An 18,796-nucleotide genomic window follows, 5' to 3' on the forward strand; every position below is an offset into this window, starting at 1 on the left:
GATATTAACTACTCTTATATATGCATACCCCAAATTAAAAAGAAGTCTTGTGCACCAATACTTTCCATTGTCAGCTGTGATTATTGTTTTCAATAACAGGCTTTAAGCTTTAAAAATGCTGTTGAAAAATTAATTTGTCCTGAGCCTCTATGCTGAAGAATTAGTGCATTGGCTGTAACATTGAATTAGCAATATGAAAATGCCATCCTTAATAGAATTTTTCTACTTTATTGATATTCATAGTGATTGTTTACTTTATAAACTAGTTTTTAAAAGAAGTCTGTGTATCTTCGTATTGTTATGCAGTGTTGTACTTTGGATATTAAAAAAGCCAAGTAAGTGGGGGGGGAGATAATTGCCAGAAAGCAGTGTTGATAAATTTATGGAAATTAGCCATGAGGAAAATTAAGTTTCATGTACCAGTTGTAATTTTATCAACTGCACATAATTTAAAATTAATAAAGTGAGGAACACCTGAGTGGCTCAGTTGGTTAAGCATCCCACTCTTGCTTTCAGCTCAGGTCATGATCTCAGGGTCGCGAGATTGAGCCCCATGTCAGGCTCTGTGCTGGGCATGAAGATGGGTGTGGAGCCTGCTTCTGCTTCTCCCTCTCCCTCTGCCCCCCCCACTTGCACGCAAATACGCTCTCTCATTTAAAAAAAAAAGTGAAATGGTATATACGGCAGTGTTTTTTTAAGGTATATGGGTATTTTAAAAATGAACTAAAATCACTGTTGGTTGGGCTAAGTTTCATTATTAACATTTGCAAAGCCTAATAAATCACAAAATGCGTGCATCTCTTTTCCCTTTTGTCTCTCTCCTTCCCACAATAGTAGTTGACTGCCCCTCTTTTCTGAGGAAGTGCATTATAGAAGGCGCTACTGTCTTTTTTGTAACTTGGATATTAGGAATTGTTAAGAGTCACTGTCTGAAAGATGAACTAATTTGAGCAAACAAGCCAAGACATCTGGTTACATAATATCAAGTGATAGAATCCTTTTTGAACTAACATTATTTTCGTGTTGCTTTCTTCCTCTGTTTTGACAACAGTGCTAATCCCAGAACTGACATATAGACTGGAAAGTCTGTGTCAACAGTGCGCTATGAAGGGCTTCCCCAGACTGAGTAAAGGGACAGCTGCTAAGCTACAAAAACTCCTTTCAGCTCTGGGAAGTGATTTGTTATGTAGGAAAACTGACGTAGGGTACCGACCTGACCAAGCCCCTGGCTGTAGACACAGACGGTCAAAACCGAAAGGATCTCTAGGATGATCTGGTTGAGTATTTTCCACTGCATGGTGCTCAGACCTGCGTATTTGAGTCCCCTGGGGATGCTTATTAAAAATGCAACTTCTGGGGGCGCCTGCCTGGGTGGCTCAGTTGTTAAGCGTCTGCCTCTGGCTGTGGTCATGATCCCAGGGTCCTGGGATCTAGCCCCGCATCTGGCTTCCTGCTCAGTGGGGAGCCCGCTTCTTCCCTCTCCCATTCCCCCTGCTTGTGTACCTTCTCTTGCTGTGTCTCTCTCTGTCAAATAAATCTTTAAAAAAAATATTAAATGCAACTTCTGTCTGACCACTAAAGCAAGGCAAGGTCCTGGTTTGGATCCTGGATCAGGAGGAAAGAAATAAAGGACATCATTAGAATAATTTGCGTATCTTTAATATGGGCTATGTATTACATAAGTGCTTTATCAATGTTAAATTGTCTCAGTGCAATAATTGTACTGTGGTTTGAAAGGTCCTTATTCTTGAGAGACATGCTAAAATATTCAGAGGTAAAGGGGCAATGATACCTACACCTTCCAAGTGTTCAGTAAAAAGCATGAGGGGTGTGTGTGTGCAGGAGAGAAAGCGTATGTGGCAAAATGTTAATTAAATCCAGGCCATTGAGGGTGTATGGGAGTTCTGTTTTTCTTGCAATTTTTCTATAAGTTGGAAAAATTAACTTTTTAAATGCAGTTTCCTCGGTCCTTACCAGACCATAATTTCTGTGGGTGGTGCCCAAGAATCTATTTTAACAAGTTTCCCCAGATGATTAAATCACAGCACATTAAGTTTTATTTAAGTCTTTGGTCTAAAAGTCTCATTTTAATCACTATGTCTTTCTTAGCAGCTTAATTACTAAGGCATACATTCTTCCAGTTTGATCTGATCTTAATCTAGTGCTTAATACATAATCCCCATCCAGATGTTTATAAATCTTAAGAAGGGGAATACGCCACTTCAGAGGAGTTTCAGGAACACTTAAGCCTGGCCATTAAAACAGACCAGAGATAGAAGCTATCCTAGGTGAGATGCAGTCAGCAATCAGAAGGTGGTTTATGTTCTCCTATCAGTATGCTGTGAAGTTGTGAGTGATGTGCATTTGCCCCCTAAGACTTGCTTACACCATAAATGCAGCCCGAATGCTGTAGTATTTACAGTGAAAAGGAGAAGAAAGCATATCAGTATTTGGTGAGTCATCTCTCTAGCATGGCTGATTATACATGAGTGTTTATTACTTTTCCATGCGAGGGACGTTCCTCTCTAGCTGATCAGACATCTGTTGGGGCTTATAAATATCCACCCCAACGGCTCCAGAAGGACCTCTCCTGAGTTCACTAGGGAAGAAGAGTTAGAGGAAAAGGAAGGGAATTGGGATACAAGGAAGGCCTTCTATATCGTGAGAGATTTTTTGAAGTTGAGCTGGGATAAGAAGAAGGGAGCATGGCTGTGCCTTTTGCCCTCGAGGAAGGAAGTAGGAGTCGTAGGGTAGGAGGTGAAGTGATTTCCTCTGGTGGCCACTAGGTGGTAGCATTGGCCTAGGTCAGCTTGATGATTATTCGGGTTGATTCCCATATTGAGCCACCTGTGGTTCATTTGTAGGGTTTTATTCACAGATTAGGTGTTAATAAATCAGGATTGCTTTTTTTTTAACTGAAACTTGTGCTCTTGAGTTAGAGGTCTAAATTGTTTATTTTTGAAAAAGGGTATGAAATAAGCTTAACACTTTGTTTTAAGATGACCAAAAGTGGAATTGAGTTGCTTTCTGGCTTTGTCTAATGGAGAAGAGTATAGTGCTCTCCTTCATTTCTGTCTGTGGTTCATGGGCTTGTGAAAGAACAGAGTTCCCAGGTCTGCGTGTAGACTCTTAGGAAATAAAGCATCAACTCTCCCCCGTCCCAAGCTCCAGCGCAGACAGGGAGCCCAGAAGGGACAGTGGTTGAAGCCTTGTTATCCAGCCCTACCCACGAGGGGCTCTGGTGTCCCACATGCCCCAGATTGCCACACCCAGGCAATGTGCTCCTGCCCTGGGACTTGAGTTTGTAGAGCAGCTGATAGGTATGTTACACATTTATTGTATCTTTAATGTTAACTTAGCCGTCTTTATTAAAAATTTAAGAAACAGAATATCTGTATACCTTATAAGGTATTTAAAATCAGGATTGCCTACAAAATCCAGAATCTAATGGGCACCTGATGGATTAGAAGCTTAGCATTATTAGTAAAGTGGCTTTTATTGAGTACCTGCTCTGTGTCTCACATTGTGTAGGCACTTTAACACGTGCTAACCCTAACCCTCATGGTATTGCTGGGCCCCTACTGTGCACCAAGTGAGATGTGTGGCCCTCCTCCTTTATGTCGGATAAGAACTGTAGTCACAGTAGAACCTCTGTTGTGCAGAATAGGTATTGAAGCCATTAACTGATTGATTGAAGAACAAGCTTGGCTTCCATATTATGAATGCATCAGTTTGCAGCCATAATCACTTGGGGTTGGGGAGGCCGGTGTGTTCCTGGTTGGGTTGTGTGGCTTTGTTTAGAATGAAGAGGCTTATAAAGGAAGCCATAGAAAGCCCGAGTTCCCCAATTGCTGTGGTACAGGAAACAGGGCAGTCAGTCAGCACCCATTGTCTTGACCCGATTGTTTAAGATAGTATTTCAAGACAATCTGAAAACACATGGTTCAGTTACATGGTTATTCAGCGTGAGGCTTGCTCTTATCAAGGCTTGCTTTAGGAACAATTGTGGGAAGAACATTTCTGCGACTTTCATGAAATTCCTCTTTAGACATTGTCATTAGGTTTCGAGCCCCTTATATAGAGAGATGGATGTGTCTCTTCTGGGTTGCTGATGTCCTTTGTCAGCTGGCTACAAGACTGTGCCGGGAAGCACCATTAATCATGGTCAAGTTAGTAAGTCCCACTGGTACCCACGCTTGTGCCAGCTACGCAGAGCTGCTCAGGTGAGGGGCAGTTTGAAGATCAGTGCCTGCAATGAGCACGTCAGTCCTGCGGTACTTTCTCTTGGAAACTCTTGACTGACATCTCCTTTGGGCTTTTCCATCCAGGAGTCATGGCGTGTCGAGCTCTTCGTTTGAGCTGTTCTGAGGAACGGCCCTATTGTTTCACGCGTGTACCCTCAGTGAATGGCTTAGATTTCCATGGGACCCATATTCTGAGTGTGACCGTCCAAAACACATCCTGAGGTTCCCTAAAAAACCACTCTCCTGGCCATTGGCTGCCTGGCCCTTCCTTTGAGGGCTTCCCAAAGGGAAAGTCCATTCAGTGCCACACCCCACGATGCTGAATCACCATCTACGGGTGTGGCCAGGACAGGCCTTTTTTTTTTTTTTTTGTGGAAAGCACCCAGGTAATACTGCTGTGCACCTCCTACTAAGAACCACACTCAGAATGATTCTATTGTATCTTAAAAAAAAAAATTATAGCCCACCTGAAATTCTTAGACAAAGATTAAACAGTTTGACATTTTAAATGCAATGTGGTTCAAGCATTACGGAACACATTTGTTGTCTTTTGATCACTTTTGGCAATACTCAGAAAACGCATCCCTGCTCCTGATGACATTTTGTTGGAAAGGGCAAGGTGGAGGTGGTGGGGTGGGTGGAATTGTATAAGTGACAGAATGAGTTTTCTTCCACTGCTGGTTCCAGGGACTTCTGTTATTAATATTTGAGATTTCCCCGTCCCTGACTGCAGGAGGAGGGATTTATGTCGGAGCTCCTTCAGTAGGATAAGGGGCCAAGACCACCCTTGTCTCCTGGAGCCTCCACCTCCTTTGTAGTTTAGCTTCCTGCTGATCGGCTATGGCCTCCGTGATTCCCTGAGGCTTGATTCTCAGGCTCCAGTCCGCCTTGTCCTCACCCCTTCCTTGCTACTGATTCCCAAATCCAGATCTCTGGCCCTGCCTGACATTGAGTGCTGCGACTTTGTTCCTCACTGTGTGGACCCTGGATCAGAGGCTTGCGTTCCATGCAGACTGTAGGCCTCACTCAGCCCTGCTTGAATCCTAGTTTGCATCTGATCAAGATCCCCAAGGGGTCTCGTGTGTCCACGTTACAGTGTGAGGAGTCCTGGTCTACGGGATGTCCCCACCCTCATTCCATCCTCCTTCCCTGCTCCCACCAACCCAAGTTAGTCTGTCAGGTAGCACTGGTTTTTGGGGTTTGTTTTAAGATTTTATTTATTTGTCAGAGAGAGAGAGGACAGTGAGAGAGGGAACACAAGCAGGGGGAGCAGCAGGCAGAGGGAGAAGCAGGCTCCCCTCTGAGCAGGGAGGCCCGATGCGGGGCTCGATTCCAGGACCCTGAGATCATGACCTGTTGCCAAAGGCAGACGCTTAACTGACTGAGCCACCCAGGTGCCCCAGGTAGCACTGTTTTTCCCATGCTTCATTTTTCATTTCTTTCTTCTTGTACTGATTTGTTCAGCTGCTTATTGACTGCCTCCCAGAGGCAGGTGTTGGGAGATGCAGTGAGCGAAACCAGACGGGGCTCCTACCCCTGTGAAGCTTGGCTTCTAGTGGCAGAAGCAGACATTAGGTACACCATCAGCTCTAGCGGTGGAATTAAAATGAGCAGAGCATTGTAGAGGAGAGCTTGTACCGCAAATAGAGTAGTTAGGCACGCCAGGGAAGGCTTTGCTGAGGAAGTGATGCCTGTGCTGGGTCCTGAAGCCGGAAGAGGAGCAGAAAGAACTTTCTAGGCAGAGGGAATAGCACGGGCAAAGGCCCAGCTCATCATAGAAAGTTTACAGAGAATTAATAAAAGAAAGAACATTAAATTGCACTTAAGTCCTTCATCTTTATCTGTTCTTCCATCCAGCCTCGTTAGATTTACACCTTGTCCATTCCTAAGCCGAGGAGCTAGCCCAGACCCGTGGCTGTCCTGCCTGCATGCTGCGACCGTGTGCTCAGTTGCACACTTCCTCGGTCTTTTTTAGTCTACTGTTCTACAATTACATTCGCTAGGGAAGCCTCTTTCCTCACCGTTCCCTGAATACACACCATAGTTGGATTTTAAACTAACTCCCTCTGCATACACATGTTACTTTAAGTGAACTGATATTGAAATATATAGAAAAGTACACAGATAGGTATAGAGCTTGATGAAGCTTCACAAGTAAATACACCGGTCTCATCAATACCCAGATCATAGGTAGAGTGTTCTATAGCATCCCGGAAGACTGCTGACACACACATACACACCCCCACCCCTCATCCCTTCCCACAGCTGTAACCATGCTTCTGTCCTCTATTAGCGTTGATCAGTTTGCCTGTTGCTGCACTTTATTTATGTAAATGGGTTCATGCTCTCGGTAATCTGTTGTGTCCGGCAGTTTTTGTTCAACATAACAATAGAAGAATCCATTCGTTTTTGGCCTAATGGTCATTCATTTATTTCCTTTGCTGTATAGCTGTGTGTGGTAGGAGTCTACCATAATTTTCCCCATTCTGTTGAGGGCATTGGAGTCTTTTTCAGTTTGGAGCTATTATAAAAATTCTCATGCATGTCTTTTAATGGATAGATATAAATTTTTCTGTTGGGAATATGCCTAGGAGTGGAATTACATCACAGAGTATACATATGTTCAGTTCTAGTAAATACTGCCAACCAGTTTTCCAAAAACAGTTGTGCTAATTTTCCGTCTTACCAGCAGTGCCTTTAAGTTCCAGTTGCTGCACACTGTGGCCAACACTTGGTTTTGTCAGGTTTCGTTGTGGCCACTCTGATGGGTATGCGGTACTATTACTTTGTGGGTTTTAATTTGCATTTCCTTGGCAACTAATGTGGTTCCCATTTTCTATCAGATTGCGTGGTTTTTCTCATATTGATTTGTGGGAGCTCTTTATATATTCTTTGTATTGCACACATATTGCAAGTACCTGTGTGGATTGTCTTTATTATTGAGTGGTGTCTTTAAATTAATAAATAGAAGTTATTTAACATAGTTTATTTTACCAATAAGTGTCTTTGTATTTTAGATCAATTTTTATACCACATTTAGTTCTGTAAAAAAAATAAAAATAGTAGAATACACAAATATATCAAGTATATATTTTTTAAAAAGTATAAAAATTAAAAGCCTGGGAAATATAAATTAGATTTAGACCAGGGAGATAAGACACACAAATAAACCGTATAATTATATTAACATGTTTATAATTGAGCAATAAATTTTGCTTAGAGACACCTAGAAGTCAAAACTCAAATGGAAACATGGTGTGTTATCTGGTTCTCATTTATCTGTGAGTTCTTCAGTTCATGAGGGTCAAAGCAGGCAAGGGATGGGTGCACTGTGAGGAGGATCCACATGTAATGGGTAATTTGCTTGTCAGAGAGCTAACAGGTATACTTCTGTTACAGGTTATTCAGCGATAGTTATGACCTCCGGTTACGTGCGTTGGGTGGAAGAATTAATAATATACGCACCTCAGAATTACCCAAAGAGAAAACTCGATCCGAAGTCATCTGCAGCATCCGCTTTCTAGATGGCTTGGTACAGACCTTTAAAGCTATGTAAGTTCTCCAAATTTAATTTTTTCTGAATTAATGCCACTAAGAAATAATTTTTCTTCATTTTGTAAACCAAGAGATGAAAACTATTTTAAAATGAAAGCTTTGGGGGGTACTGGGTGGCTCAGTTGGTTAAGTGTTCGACTCTTAATATCGGCTCAGGTCATGATCTCAGGGTCCTGGGATCGAGGCGCGCATTGGGCTCCACACTCAGCATGGAGTCTGCTTCTCCCTCTCCTTCTGCTCCTCCCTCTGCTCGTGTTCTCTCTCTCTCTTTCTCTCTCTCTCTCATAAATAAAATCTTAAAAAAATAAAATAAAATGAAAATGAGAGATCTCAGATCTTGTATGTTGAGATTGGACTAGAAATAACCCTAAAAACTTTGCCCACATTCTTGTTCACCTGGAGTGTCTTTCGGAACCCCTCTTCTTGGTGACACGAACTGAGAGACCCTTTGATGTTACTTCTGTGACATCTTCATCAGCTTCCTGAATTAGTTATCCCATAATGGTGCCCTGTATGCTTTATTAGAGCCCGTGTCACATTCCATTAATAGTAATTATGATCTCTGGGTTATATATATGTTCTTTAAAACCGTGAGCTCCTCGAGAACATTAATAGTGTCATTTCCCCGGGGCCTGGTCCTGAGCCAGGCACACAGCAGGTGCTTATGGCATGTGTGAGGGCATGGGTCCGATCTGGAGGGTGGCGAGACGGTTCCACTCATAGATGGCAGGGCTCAGGGAGAGCCTGGCCTCTCCCACTCAAGCCTACGACAAGAGGCAGGACTGGAAATTCGGCCTCCCTCTCGGGCCAGCAGTAAGGTGCCTGACCCGTAGCAGTCTGTGCTGCCCTGACCTACCCCACGCAGTGCTTAGGCTAATGCCCTCTGCCTGTCTCTCTGGAGGGTGTCTCACTGAAAAGTTCAGTGTGCAAGGAAGGGGTCAGAAAGAGAAGACTGGGTAGGAAACAACCAGGGGTAACAGAAGGCCATAGGACTGGAAAGGGTAACAATAACTGGCCCCTGGGTCTTCCACCCCACCCCTCAGTTTGCCTCCCACTGACCCCAGCTCACTATGGCCCTTTTTAGCCAAGAAGCCAGGAGGAGAGGGCTGTTTGCATGAAGTCACAGCATGGTGGGGTGCTCCGAAAAGGTCACAGGTGTCTCTTTCAGAGGCTGTAAACTGACAGTATATGGCTGGCTCCTTTGTTGGTTTGGGAGCTCTTCCTTTGCTATTTATCTTCTTCCTGACAAGAATGTGAATGTTTATCCAACAAATGTTTCCTGAGCACCTACTATGTGCCAGACTTCATGCTGGGTATAATGAATACAGCAGTGAATGGAACGGCGAGGTATCTGGCCTTTCAAAGCTTACATCCAAGTGTGAAGAAATGGACCATAAAGAAATGTATACTTTTGTCAGGCGGTACGTGCTTAGAAGAAAAATAAAGTGGTATAAGGAGGGTAGAGAGTGCCAGAGCAGGACAGGGGCGGGGTTGTCTTGCTACAGATGTGATCAGGGAAGACCTCACCTAAAGGAAGTGAGGGCAAGAACCATGTGATTCTCTGGAGGTAAAAAATAGCAGTGCAGGGGCGCCTGGGTGGCTCAGATGGTTAAGCGTCTGCCTTCAGCTCAGGTCATGGTCCCAGGGTCCTGGAATCGAGTCCCGCATCGGGCTCCCTGCTGCTTGGGAGCCTGCTTCTCCCTCTGCCTCTCTCTCTCTCTCTCTCTCTCTCTCTCTCTCTCTGTTTCTCATGAATAAGTAAATAAAATCTTTAAAAAAAAATAGCAGTGCAAAGGTCCTGAGGCAGGATCCCACTCAGTGTAGTTGCAGAACAGTATGGAAGCTAGTGTGTCTGGAGTGGGATGAGCAAGGGGGAGAGTAGCAAGAGAGATCAGAGGTAATTGGTGTCAGGTAGACAGGGGGACTGTGGCGAGCCTTATAGGTCATCCTGAGGGCACTGGCTTTATTCTGAGGGAGGCAGAGGGCATTGGTAGGTCCGAGCAGAGACCTTACATGATCTGACTCAAGTACCATTCTGGATGCTCTGTCAGCGTAGACTGTTGGGGGGCGAGGGCTAAGAGACTATTATCACAGCCCAGGGGAAAGGAGGAGGAGGGCTGGACAGTGTGGTGGTAATGTGAAAGTAGTAGCTAAGAGTAAACCAAGTCTGAAACTATTTTTGAAGGCGGAGGCTGTGGGGTTTGCTGATAGATGGAATTTGGAATGTGAAGGAGGCCTCACGGTGACTCTCACGGTTGTTGGCCTGGGCAACTGCAAGATGGAGTTGCATTTGACAGAGATGGGAACGGCTGTAAGCAGGGCAGGTTTGGGGTTCTTTTGGGGACACCTTGAGTTTAAGGTGCCTGTTACTCATCCATGTAGAGACGGTGATCACTGTACAAATGAGACGGTTCAGGGAAGGGTCTGGGCTGGGCTACAGATGGGGGCTTACTAGGGTGGAGATGGTAGTGCAAGCTACGAAACTGGCTGAGGTCACCTGAGAAGCGAGGACACAGAAGGTACGAACAAGGTTCCGTGTTGAAAGGTCTGAGAGACAAGAACAGGCACTCCAGGAGATGAGGAGGCTGTCCTGGGAGGGAGGAGAATCCCAGGTCAGAAGTTCTTGAGGGAGGAGTGATGAGCCCCGTAAACGGGGATAAGGAAAGCGCCTGCCCAGAGTGATGATCCTAGAACACAGCCTGGCATTCAGCAGGCGCCCTGTCCTTCCTGGTCATGAACACCATTGTTCATGTGTTGCTTCCCCAAGCCTCCAGCAGTCGGGTCAAAGCTGACTCATGTTGAACTTGAATCTGAGGGTCTGGCAGCTTAAATCCCATTCACTTTAGATTTTCTACTTGTAAGGATCATTGGCACCGACTCTGGAGCCTAAACTACCATCTCGTGGGCCGGAGGGGGCCTCATCAGGAAGGTGGCCTGGACATCAGCTGTTCTTAGCCTGGCCCAAGGAGCAAGCCGGTCATGGACAGTGACCTGGCGCAGCCAAGATGACCTCTCATTGGGTGGGGAACTGGGCTGGGAGGCTTGTTCTTTATAAGTGTGTCCTTTAGTATATTTAAGTTCCTTTTGAGAACTGGGAAAGTTGGGCAGAATATACTAGAATGGGTGAATTACACACTCTACAGGGGAGATGCAGTGTGGTGGGGACGTGCAGGCTTTGGCAGCCAACAGACCGGAGTCGGCAGGCAGGCTGACCATCCCAGGGCCTCTGTTTGCTCACAGCCAAGGGGATGCTGGTGATGACTTCACAAGTAGCTACAGAGATTAGAGATTATATATAAAAAGTGCACATAGTATCACATCTAGCTTGTTGTGGATGTTCAGTAGTTATTTACCTTTTAAATATAAAATCCTGTAGAAATTTTAACAAGGGGAACTGATCGCTCTTTGATGCACCAGGAGAGTATCTCCTAACTTAGACTATGTGGACTGGGCCATCTTTTCTACACTCTGCTGATTTCTCTGTGAAGGAAGCTGTTCTGGGTAGAGGAAGTAGCAGGTGCAGGGCCCTAGGGCAGGAAGGGGGGATATGTTCAGGGAAATGGGCATGTCTCATGTTCCCACACTTATGACCAAACAATACGATATCCCACCAAAAGAAGAGGCTGCAGGAGGGGGCCTGACAGCTCCCTAATTCTCCTCTTTCTGGTCCCTGTGGCCTGTTTCCAGGTACATTATCTGCTCTCAAGCACTCAGAAAAGGAGCTGTCTTTTGCTTGTTCTATATAGTCTATTTCTGAGTCTTATTGTCCTTAAGCCAAATGGTTTGGTTCAAAGGATTCCTGAGAAGTCGGACTGATAAAGGAGAATTTGCGAGTTCCCAGAGGCACCATGCTGTCTCCCTCCTTTGTGTCTTTGTGCCAGGCCCTGTGCTTAAAAGGCCTTTTCTTAATTTCACCTGGAGGGGAGCGGTGACACTCAGCCCTGTCACCCCCCCCCAGCCCAGGTCAGCAGCTGCTTCCACTTGTCCCCAGGTTGAATTACCATCTGTGTTGTCCTCTGTGTGTTTATCATGCCTTGAGTGTTCCAGCATTTGACACACACCACGTTCCGGCCACTGCTTCCACACCTGGCCTCTCTAGGACACGTCCTGTGGCTCTGTCCCCACGCCCAGCACTGAGTGGTGATGGTGGCTGAGTCCTGCTCTGGACGTGAAGGGTGCTTGAATGTCTCCACTGGCTTCTCACTTCAGATGGCGGGGAGCAGAGAGGCAGATAATCCCCCTGGGTGTCACATACCAAGTCACTTTGAGGGTGTTGAGGATGGCATTTCCATGTTCTTAGCCATCTTCCTTCACACTGTTAGTAGAGTTTCGTTGCCTGTACACACTTCTGTCACTCCCAAGGCGCCAACAAACTGGCGTGGGATTAGCATTTTGCTGTGGATAATCCATGGGTAGGTCATGGAAAGTTTACTCTCATTGTGATATCTTCGTTTTCCCATTCAGACGTCACTTGGGAATCTCAGCTAAGGCGAAGGAAGAGGTCTTAGAAAACGAAACCATGCCGTCTTAAATCATACATATGTGGTTCTTCTTAGCTCCTCCTTCCCATAGGTACCGTGTGACTTCTTGACATGACATTTATTAAAGCATTTCTTACTGTGAGGTATGAGTGTGCATAAAATCTCTAAATGTTTTAACTCCTTTTTTGCCCACAATAAAGACTTTTTTTAAAAGATTTATTTACTGGGGCACCTGCGTGGCTCAGTCGTTAAGCATCTGCCTTCGGCTCGGGTCATGATCCCAGGGTCCTGGGATCAAGCCCCACATCAGGCTCCCTGCTCCGCGGGAAGCCTGCTTCTCCCTCTCCCACTCCCCCTGCTTGTGTTCCCTCTCTCGCTCTCTTTTTCTCCATCAAATAAATAAATAAAATCTTTAAAAAAAAAGATTTATTTATTTGAGAGAGAGAGGGCCACGTGCGTGTGAGCGGGGGGGGGGGAGGGGCAGAGGGAGAGGGAGAGAATCCTCAAGCAGACTCCACACTGAGTGTGGAGCATGATGCGGGGCTCAGTCCCAGGTCCCTGAGATCAAGACCTGAGCCGAAAACAAGAGTCGGCTGCCTAACCAACTGAGCCACCCGGGCGCCCCTATAATAAAGATGTTTAACTATCGGTTCTTGATTCATTTTAAACATTTGCCTACTAGACATTTTTTTTTCCCCCTAGAAACAAGATACCGGTCAAGTTCTTCTGGATATGGTATACAACCACTTGGGTGTGACTGAAAAGGAGTATTTTGGTTTGCAGCATGGCGATGACTCAGTAGACTCTCTAGTGAGTACCATCCCTTTAACACATGCTGGACTCCTGCATGGTTTGGTCTTATAGCTTATGTTTTCTTACCCGACAGAGATGGCTGGAATCAAGCAAACCCATCAGGAAGCAGTTAAAAGGTGAGTGTGACCTTCTCATTTCAGTTGAACACGGGGTGTTAGTGTACCCTAGCCCATTTCTCTCCTCTAACCATCAGTGTGCTCGGAACATCTGGGACCTGGATTCCAGGTGGTTCAGGCAATGTGAGTGAGCCAACTTCCCCGTCTGACTTCTCAGTGAGCAGAGATGCTTCCAAATGAGCCCTCACCAGCTGTGAGCAGGAAAGGGAAAGGTAAAAGAAGGCAGCCAAGAGCCCAGGAACCTACTTTCTTCTTACAAGGGAAGGAGGATGGCCTTTCATAGTCCAGTGTGAGTCAAGGTGGGAAAGACACATGTGCATACACATACACACACACACACACCACACACACACACACACACACTCACACACACACACTCACACACTCACTCACACTCCCTCCCCCTGGAGCCTAAGGCATAGGTAGGCAATATCACAGATAAAACATACTGCTCCCCAGCTGTGAGTGGGCCCCAGTGCCATACTGTAACTCCCAGCTGGGAAGGGCTTCACAGCATGCCCCGCCCCACCCTCTGTCCAGATCTGTTCTCAGCCTGGTTTTCCCGCATCACACTCTGTGTTCCCCTTTATGCACCTGCTGCCCCAGACAAACCTGACTGACCTGCCAGGCTGCGCACATTCCTCTGTGCCTGTCCTCAGTCTGTTCTCTCTGTTTGGAATGCTTTTCCCTCTTCCCTACATCCAAATCTTGCTGTTCTTCCTAGCCACTCAGACTCGCATCTCTTCTGTTAGAAGCCATGCCTCCTACCCTCCCTTACATTTGTTGTAACTCTCCTTCATCTCATAGTTGCCTGCCTTATTCTTCCTTGGAAACCGCAAGCTCCTTCAGGGAACAGTGCTTGCCACCTTTTCTCTGCATTCCCTACCATGCACCCCTCCACAGGAGGTGGCCAGTGAATGGCTAAGGGGTAAACGGCAGGTGGATTTCACACAAGTGGACACACACCACCTCCCCCCACCTGCCCCAGCACCCAGATGGGAAGGAATAGAGACGAGGAACCATGGCCATGGTGCCACCGCTACCCTCACGTGGAGCCTGGGCCTCCAAGCCCTTACCTCCTGTAGCATTCAGAACTACCTACCCATGGGGAGCTGCAGAGCTACTGTGCAGATAAATACCTGCCCCCCATTTGAATTCTCAGAGCACTGAGTCCATAGACTATAGTCATAGTCACTAACTCATTCATTCAGGAGATGTGTCCTGAGCTTAGATTTTGGCAGCGCCCTGGGCTAAGCTCTGGGAATCTGGTCCAAATCAGATTTGGACCCTGCCCTCAAGGAGCTGACAGCCAAGTGTGGGGATGTAGACGATGAGAGTGACGGTTCTAGGATAGTTCTGAGCACACGATAGGATGCTCTGGGTGCACAAAGACATCCTGAGACATACAGTGACAAGTTATGGTGAGCAGGGGAGCTGAAAGGCTATCCCAAGGCAGTGGGAAGACTGCGCTATCCCCTAACATGCAGGTGGTCAGACTGTACCAAGTTACAGCGCCACCCACTGGTACCCAGGCAACTGTACAGAGGAACATTCATAGGTGCGCACACACCACTCATATCTTTGACACTGACGGAAGCTACTAAAGAGAGGGAAGGTGAGGTCGGCAGATCCGTGGCCGGATCAGTGCGAGGAGCAGGGTGGAGAAGGCTTGAGTTTCAGAAGCAGCAAAGTGCTGAGCACATAGATAGGGCCAGTGAACATTTACTGAGTAATGGAGAGGGGTAAAGTTGACCTGAGGAAGAGCGTGGAATCTTAGCAACACAATCTGATCTCCTGTTGCCATATCCAGGAAAAGAAATGGGCTAATTTTATCCCTACAAGCAAATTGACTGTTGGTATCGTTGCATAAAGCCATATTTGAGTGTGTTAATTGTATAATATTTGCTAGTATGTTTATCACTTTGGGAATTCACTTTGCATTAAAAGTATGAACTGTTTCCCAGTATCAAAATGATTGAGATGTGGCATAGCGGAATCAAAAACCTCACTGCTTGAGTTCTGGTTTTGTCATCAGCTGTGCAGCTGAAGGCAAGGCTCTATGCCTGTTGGCTTATCTGTAAAACAGTGCCATCGAGATCAGCCTAACCTACTCATTGCCATGGTGATGTTTAAGTTCAAGAATGTATATGAAAATGTTATGGCGGTGTTTAAGTTCAAGAATGTACATGAAAATGTTTGGGAAAAGTATAAAGTCGCTATCTGTGTGGGATTATTTATGAATGTTGTACAATCTGTTGATTTAAGGATTTTTAAAATTCCTGATACAGGTAAGGAGTGCATTGAACACAGCCCTAAGTTAAACCTATAGTAGGGAGGGGATAGTACCTCATTCTATGCTCTTGTTGCAAAATATTTGACTCTTTGCAGACTTGGAGATTTCTAAACGATGATCTTGTGCACTCCTTTTTTGAAATTAGTCCGTTTATTGATGAAAAAAGCTGTGGTCTAGTGAAAAAAATGCATCACTTATGGGAGAGTAGCCGCTTACCTGCATTGACTTTTTTAAAAGGAAAACTTAAATTTGTTTTTGAAAAATGTTGTAGGAGGTTTCCCCTGTACTCTGCATTTTCGAGTAAGATTTTTTATACCTGATCCCAACACACTACAGGAAGAACAAACCAGGTAATAACATTTTTTTTAAAGTTTCCTTTGTAGTATATAAAAATGGGTAAACCACTAAAAATGTACTCTATCTTATCACTGTGGTCGTACACTTCCTTTGGGTATAACCACACCAGCGGTTATGAAACAAGCAAAAATCGGAGGGATACATACTGAAATTTTCATCAGCTAATTAATTCTCTGTCTGGGGCCTACTTACTTCTTTATTTGGTGCCATTTGGAGCCCACTGCCATCCGCTTCCTCCTACCTCTCCTGCCACCCCAACCCCTCCTGCCCATTGAGCCTGCAGGCACCCAAAGAAAGCACTTGTTCATTTGCTATGCAGGCAGGGGTTTGGGAGACCAGTTTGCTGAGACAGTCGTCTACACATCAAATAACACGGTATCTCTGGGGGGCTAGAATGGGGGCTCTTTACGATAACAAGAGGTGTCTGAACTGAGCATTCTCCACCAGATCCCCAGTTGGTAGAAATAGAAAGGAATGCAAGCTGGAGCAGCTTCTCTCCTGGGTGAATCAGGCTGTGCAGGCAAAATGTGAGCCAGATAAGGGAAAGAGAGCCGAGATAGGATTGTTTACCCCTCAGGGCTTGGCATGGGTCCTAGCCCTTGTTTTGTACTGGCTCGTGGGTTTTCTGGGTGGGGAACAGGGTTTGGAATGGAGGGGGCGGGCACAGGAAGGTTGTTGCTGTTTGAACAGTGACCCTGCCTCTAATTTCCCTCCCCCATGGCAACGTTGAGCCCTTTTATTAATGATATGTTTATTTTTCATAGGGAGGGAAACTTCCAGAGGTTTTTTTCTCTACCAGAAAAAAAAACAAAACAAAACTTAATGGATGTTCAGGAATATTGACTCCTATTCTGTGTTCATTGTGCCCATGAGGCCATCACCAAGAAGGTGACATTAACTCAGGCATTGAATATTGTTTTTTGTTTTGTTTTGTTTTTGAAGGTAATCACAGGATGACATTTTAGCTTTTAGTTACGTTTATTTAAAGGCTAAGTATTAGTCTGTTATTCTGTTTTGCCCTCTTTGTGCACCTCTTCCCTCCAAAATAACAGACATTGGAGATTTGACTGTGTTTACTGTTCAGCTGAATTTTAAGCCAGAGTGAGAGATGTCCGTGGGGCTCATTGAGCCACCATGGGAAGTTCACATGATGTTTTGAGTTTTCTGCATAATGGTTCCTCATGCCGGTGGACTAAGGGGTTATTAGTGCAGCAGCTCAATTCATGAGCCAGTGGACCCAGGGGGCGACATCTATAGAAATCACCCTACCAGAGTTCCCCCAGGCCATTACTAAATACCAAGTTCTGTTCAAGGGACGCTTTAAAAACGTTATGATAGATTGTGTGTGTGTGTGTGTGTGTGTGTGTGTGTGTGTGTATACACGTGTGTGGTTTTAACCAGTGGATTTTTAAATCACAACCACACAGCAAAAATATATTTTGCTTCACAGTGCAGTCCAGGTAGACATTACAGAAGCAAATATTTAATAAACCAAGAGGAAGCGCAGAGCACTCTCAAGTTCTCTGTTTTCTCTTTCCTTCTTTTAAAATGCCAGTTGTGACCCATTAAATTTTTGAGCAACTGATAGGTTCCAACAAATATGTATGAACCGCCCTGCCTAAGCTAGTGATTGTCACCTTTGGTTCTGTCTGCCCCCCCTGTGATGCTAGAGCCCAGGAGTGTGGTGACCAGCAGGCATGGCAGAGTTCTCCAAACAAAGAACTTGAGTGGAGGGATTGCTAGCGCTGGCCTAACCCAAGAGTCCCTCTCCAGGTCCCTCTTGGTCATTGGGTACCCACTTCCCTACCCCACCAGAGAGAAGCTCACCACCTCTGGGTGCCAACAAAATCCTCCTGCTGAGCCTCCCTGTCGTTTGAGGGACATTTGAGGAAATGTAGGAGGTTTGGGATGGAGGGAGGACTTGGGGAGAAACAGGCTGCCTTGAGATCTGTAAGGGCTGTCACGGTAAGGGGAATTAGACATGCTTGGTGGTAGAATCATGGCCAGTGGGTGGGGGATGCCGAGAGGCAGATTTGGGCACAAGATGAGTAATAGATGAATTTTTGTTCTTCCCTAAGTCCAAGATAAAAGTCAGTTTGCTAGTATCCCCGCTAGAATTCACTGCTTCAGGACTGATACCTGACCCTACCACCCCACCTCCCAACTTAAGGTGGGTGGTAGCCCCAAGGTTGGAGTGGAGTGTGGCTGTCACCTCCTGGGATTTTGGGCACCAGCTTTCAATGTAACAGGAGTCTTTGCAGCAGCCGCCCACATGGCTCCTGTGGAGCTTGTGGGCAGGCAGGACTGCCAGATCTTTTTCTTATGCTGAGCTAGACTTCCACCATTAATTCACAGGTCTTTTTTTTTTTAACTTAGAGTTTTGCCTATATTCCTGACACACGGTATCCTATTAAGCCCCACCTCTGTAGCCTATCCAAAAGTAAGTTCCTTTTAAAGAAGTTCAGTTCTCAAGTGTCAGAGAAAGTAGTATTTGTTGTTTTCTGTTTGTTTTCTAAAATCTAGGGAGGCATTCGTTGCTTTTTTTGTGAAGTTGAGATCACGGATGGGATATACTCTAGGAGTGACCTTTACATTTCTGAGTCAGGTGTGCTGATATCTCTTCTGCATGGTTTTCTTTTATTCTGATTGTCAGACCTCTCCTTGACTGGAAGCCTCCACAACTGCTGTTCCCGATAAATTTAGGTCATTGTACACAGAATTTCATTTACTGGCAGTCTCAAAATGAGGCTCCTTCAGGATTTCCAGGAGATCCCCTAAATTTGGGCCTCCTTCCACTATGACAACCTCTTTGTATGATGTCATGAGGTTGATTCAGACAAGGTAGCCTTTGATGAATGGTGATGTCCAGGTTTGTGTTCTCATTTCTGTCCCTAGGAAGATAGACCAATTAGCCCGGCTCATCACTGGAGGGCCAGA

General features: G+C 45.5%; 1 protein-coding gene across 5 annotated transcripts in view; it reads left to right on the forward strand.

Annotated features, from left to right (window-relative positions):
* PTPN3 (protein tyrosine phosphatase non-receptor type 3) overlaps nucleotides 1–18,796 on the forward strand; it is a 105,548-nt gene that overhangs the window by 22,276 nt on the left and 64,476 nt on the right. For 3 of the 5 annotated variants that reach the window (XM_027616454.2, XM_027616455.2, XM_027616457.2), the window contains exons 2-5: nucleotides 7,644–7,796; nucleotides 12,983–13,090; nucleotides 13,167–13,209; nucleotides 15,774–15,852. In XM_027616454.2, coding sequence (XP_027472255.2) covers nucleotides 13,013–13,090; nucleotides 13,167–13,209; nucleotides 15,774–15,852 — 200 coding nt within the window. In that variant the 5' untranslated portion in view covers nucleotides 7,644–7,796; nucleotides 12,983–13,012. Of the gene's footprint in view, nucleotides 1–7,643; nucleotides 7,797–12,982; nucleotides 13,091–13,166; nucleotides 13,210–15,773; nucleotides 15,853–18,796 lie in introns of those variants that run through there. The other 2 variants (XM_027616456.2, XM_035723707.1) reach the window with 2 other exon arrangements.

Source organism: Zalophus californianus, chromosome 13 (genome assembly GCF_009762305.2).
Source record: "Zalophus californianus isolate mZalCal1 chromosome 13, mZalCal1.pri.v2, whole genome shotgun sequence".
Taxonomy (NCBI): Eukaryota; Metazoa; Chordata; class Mammalia; order Carnivora; family Otariidae; genus Zalophus; species Zalophus californianus.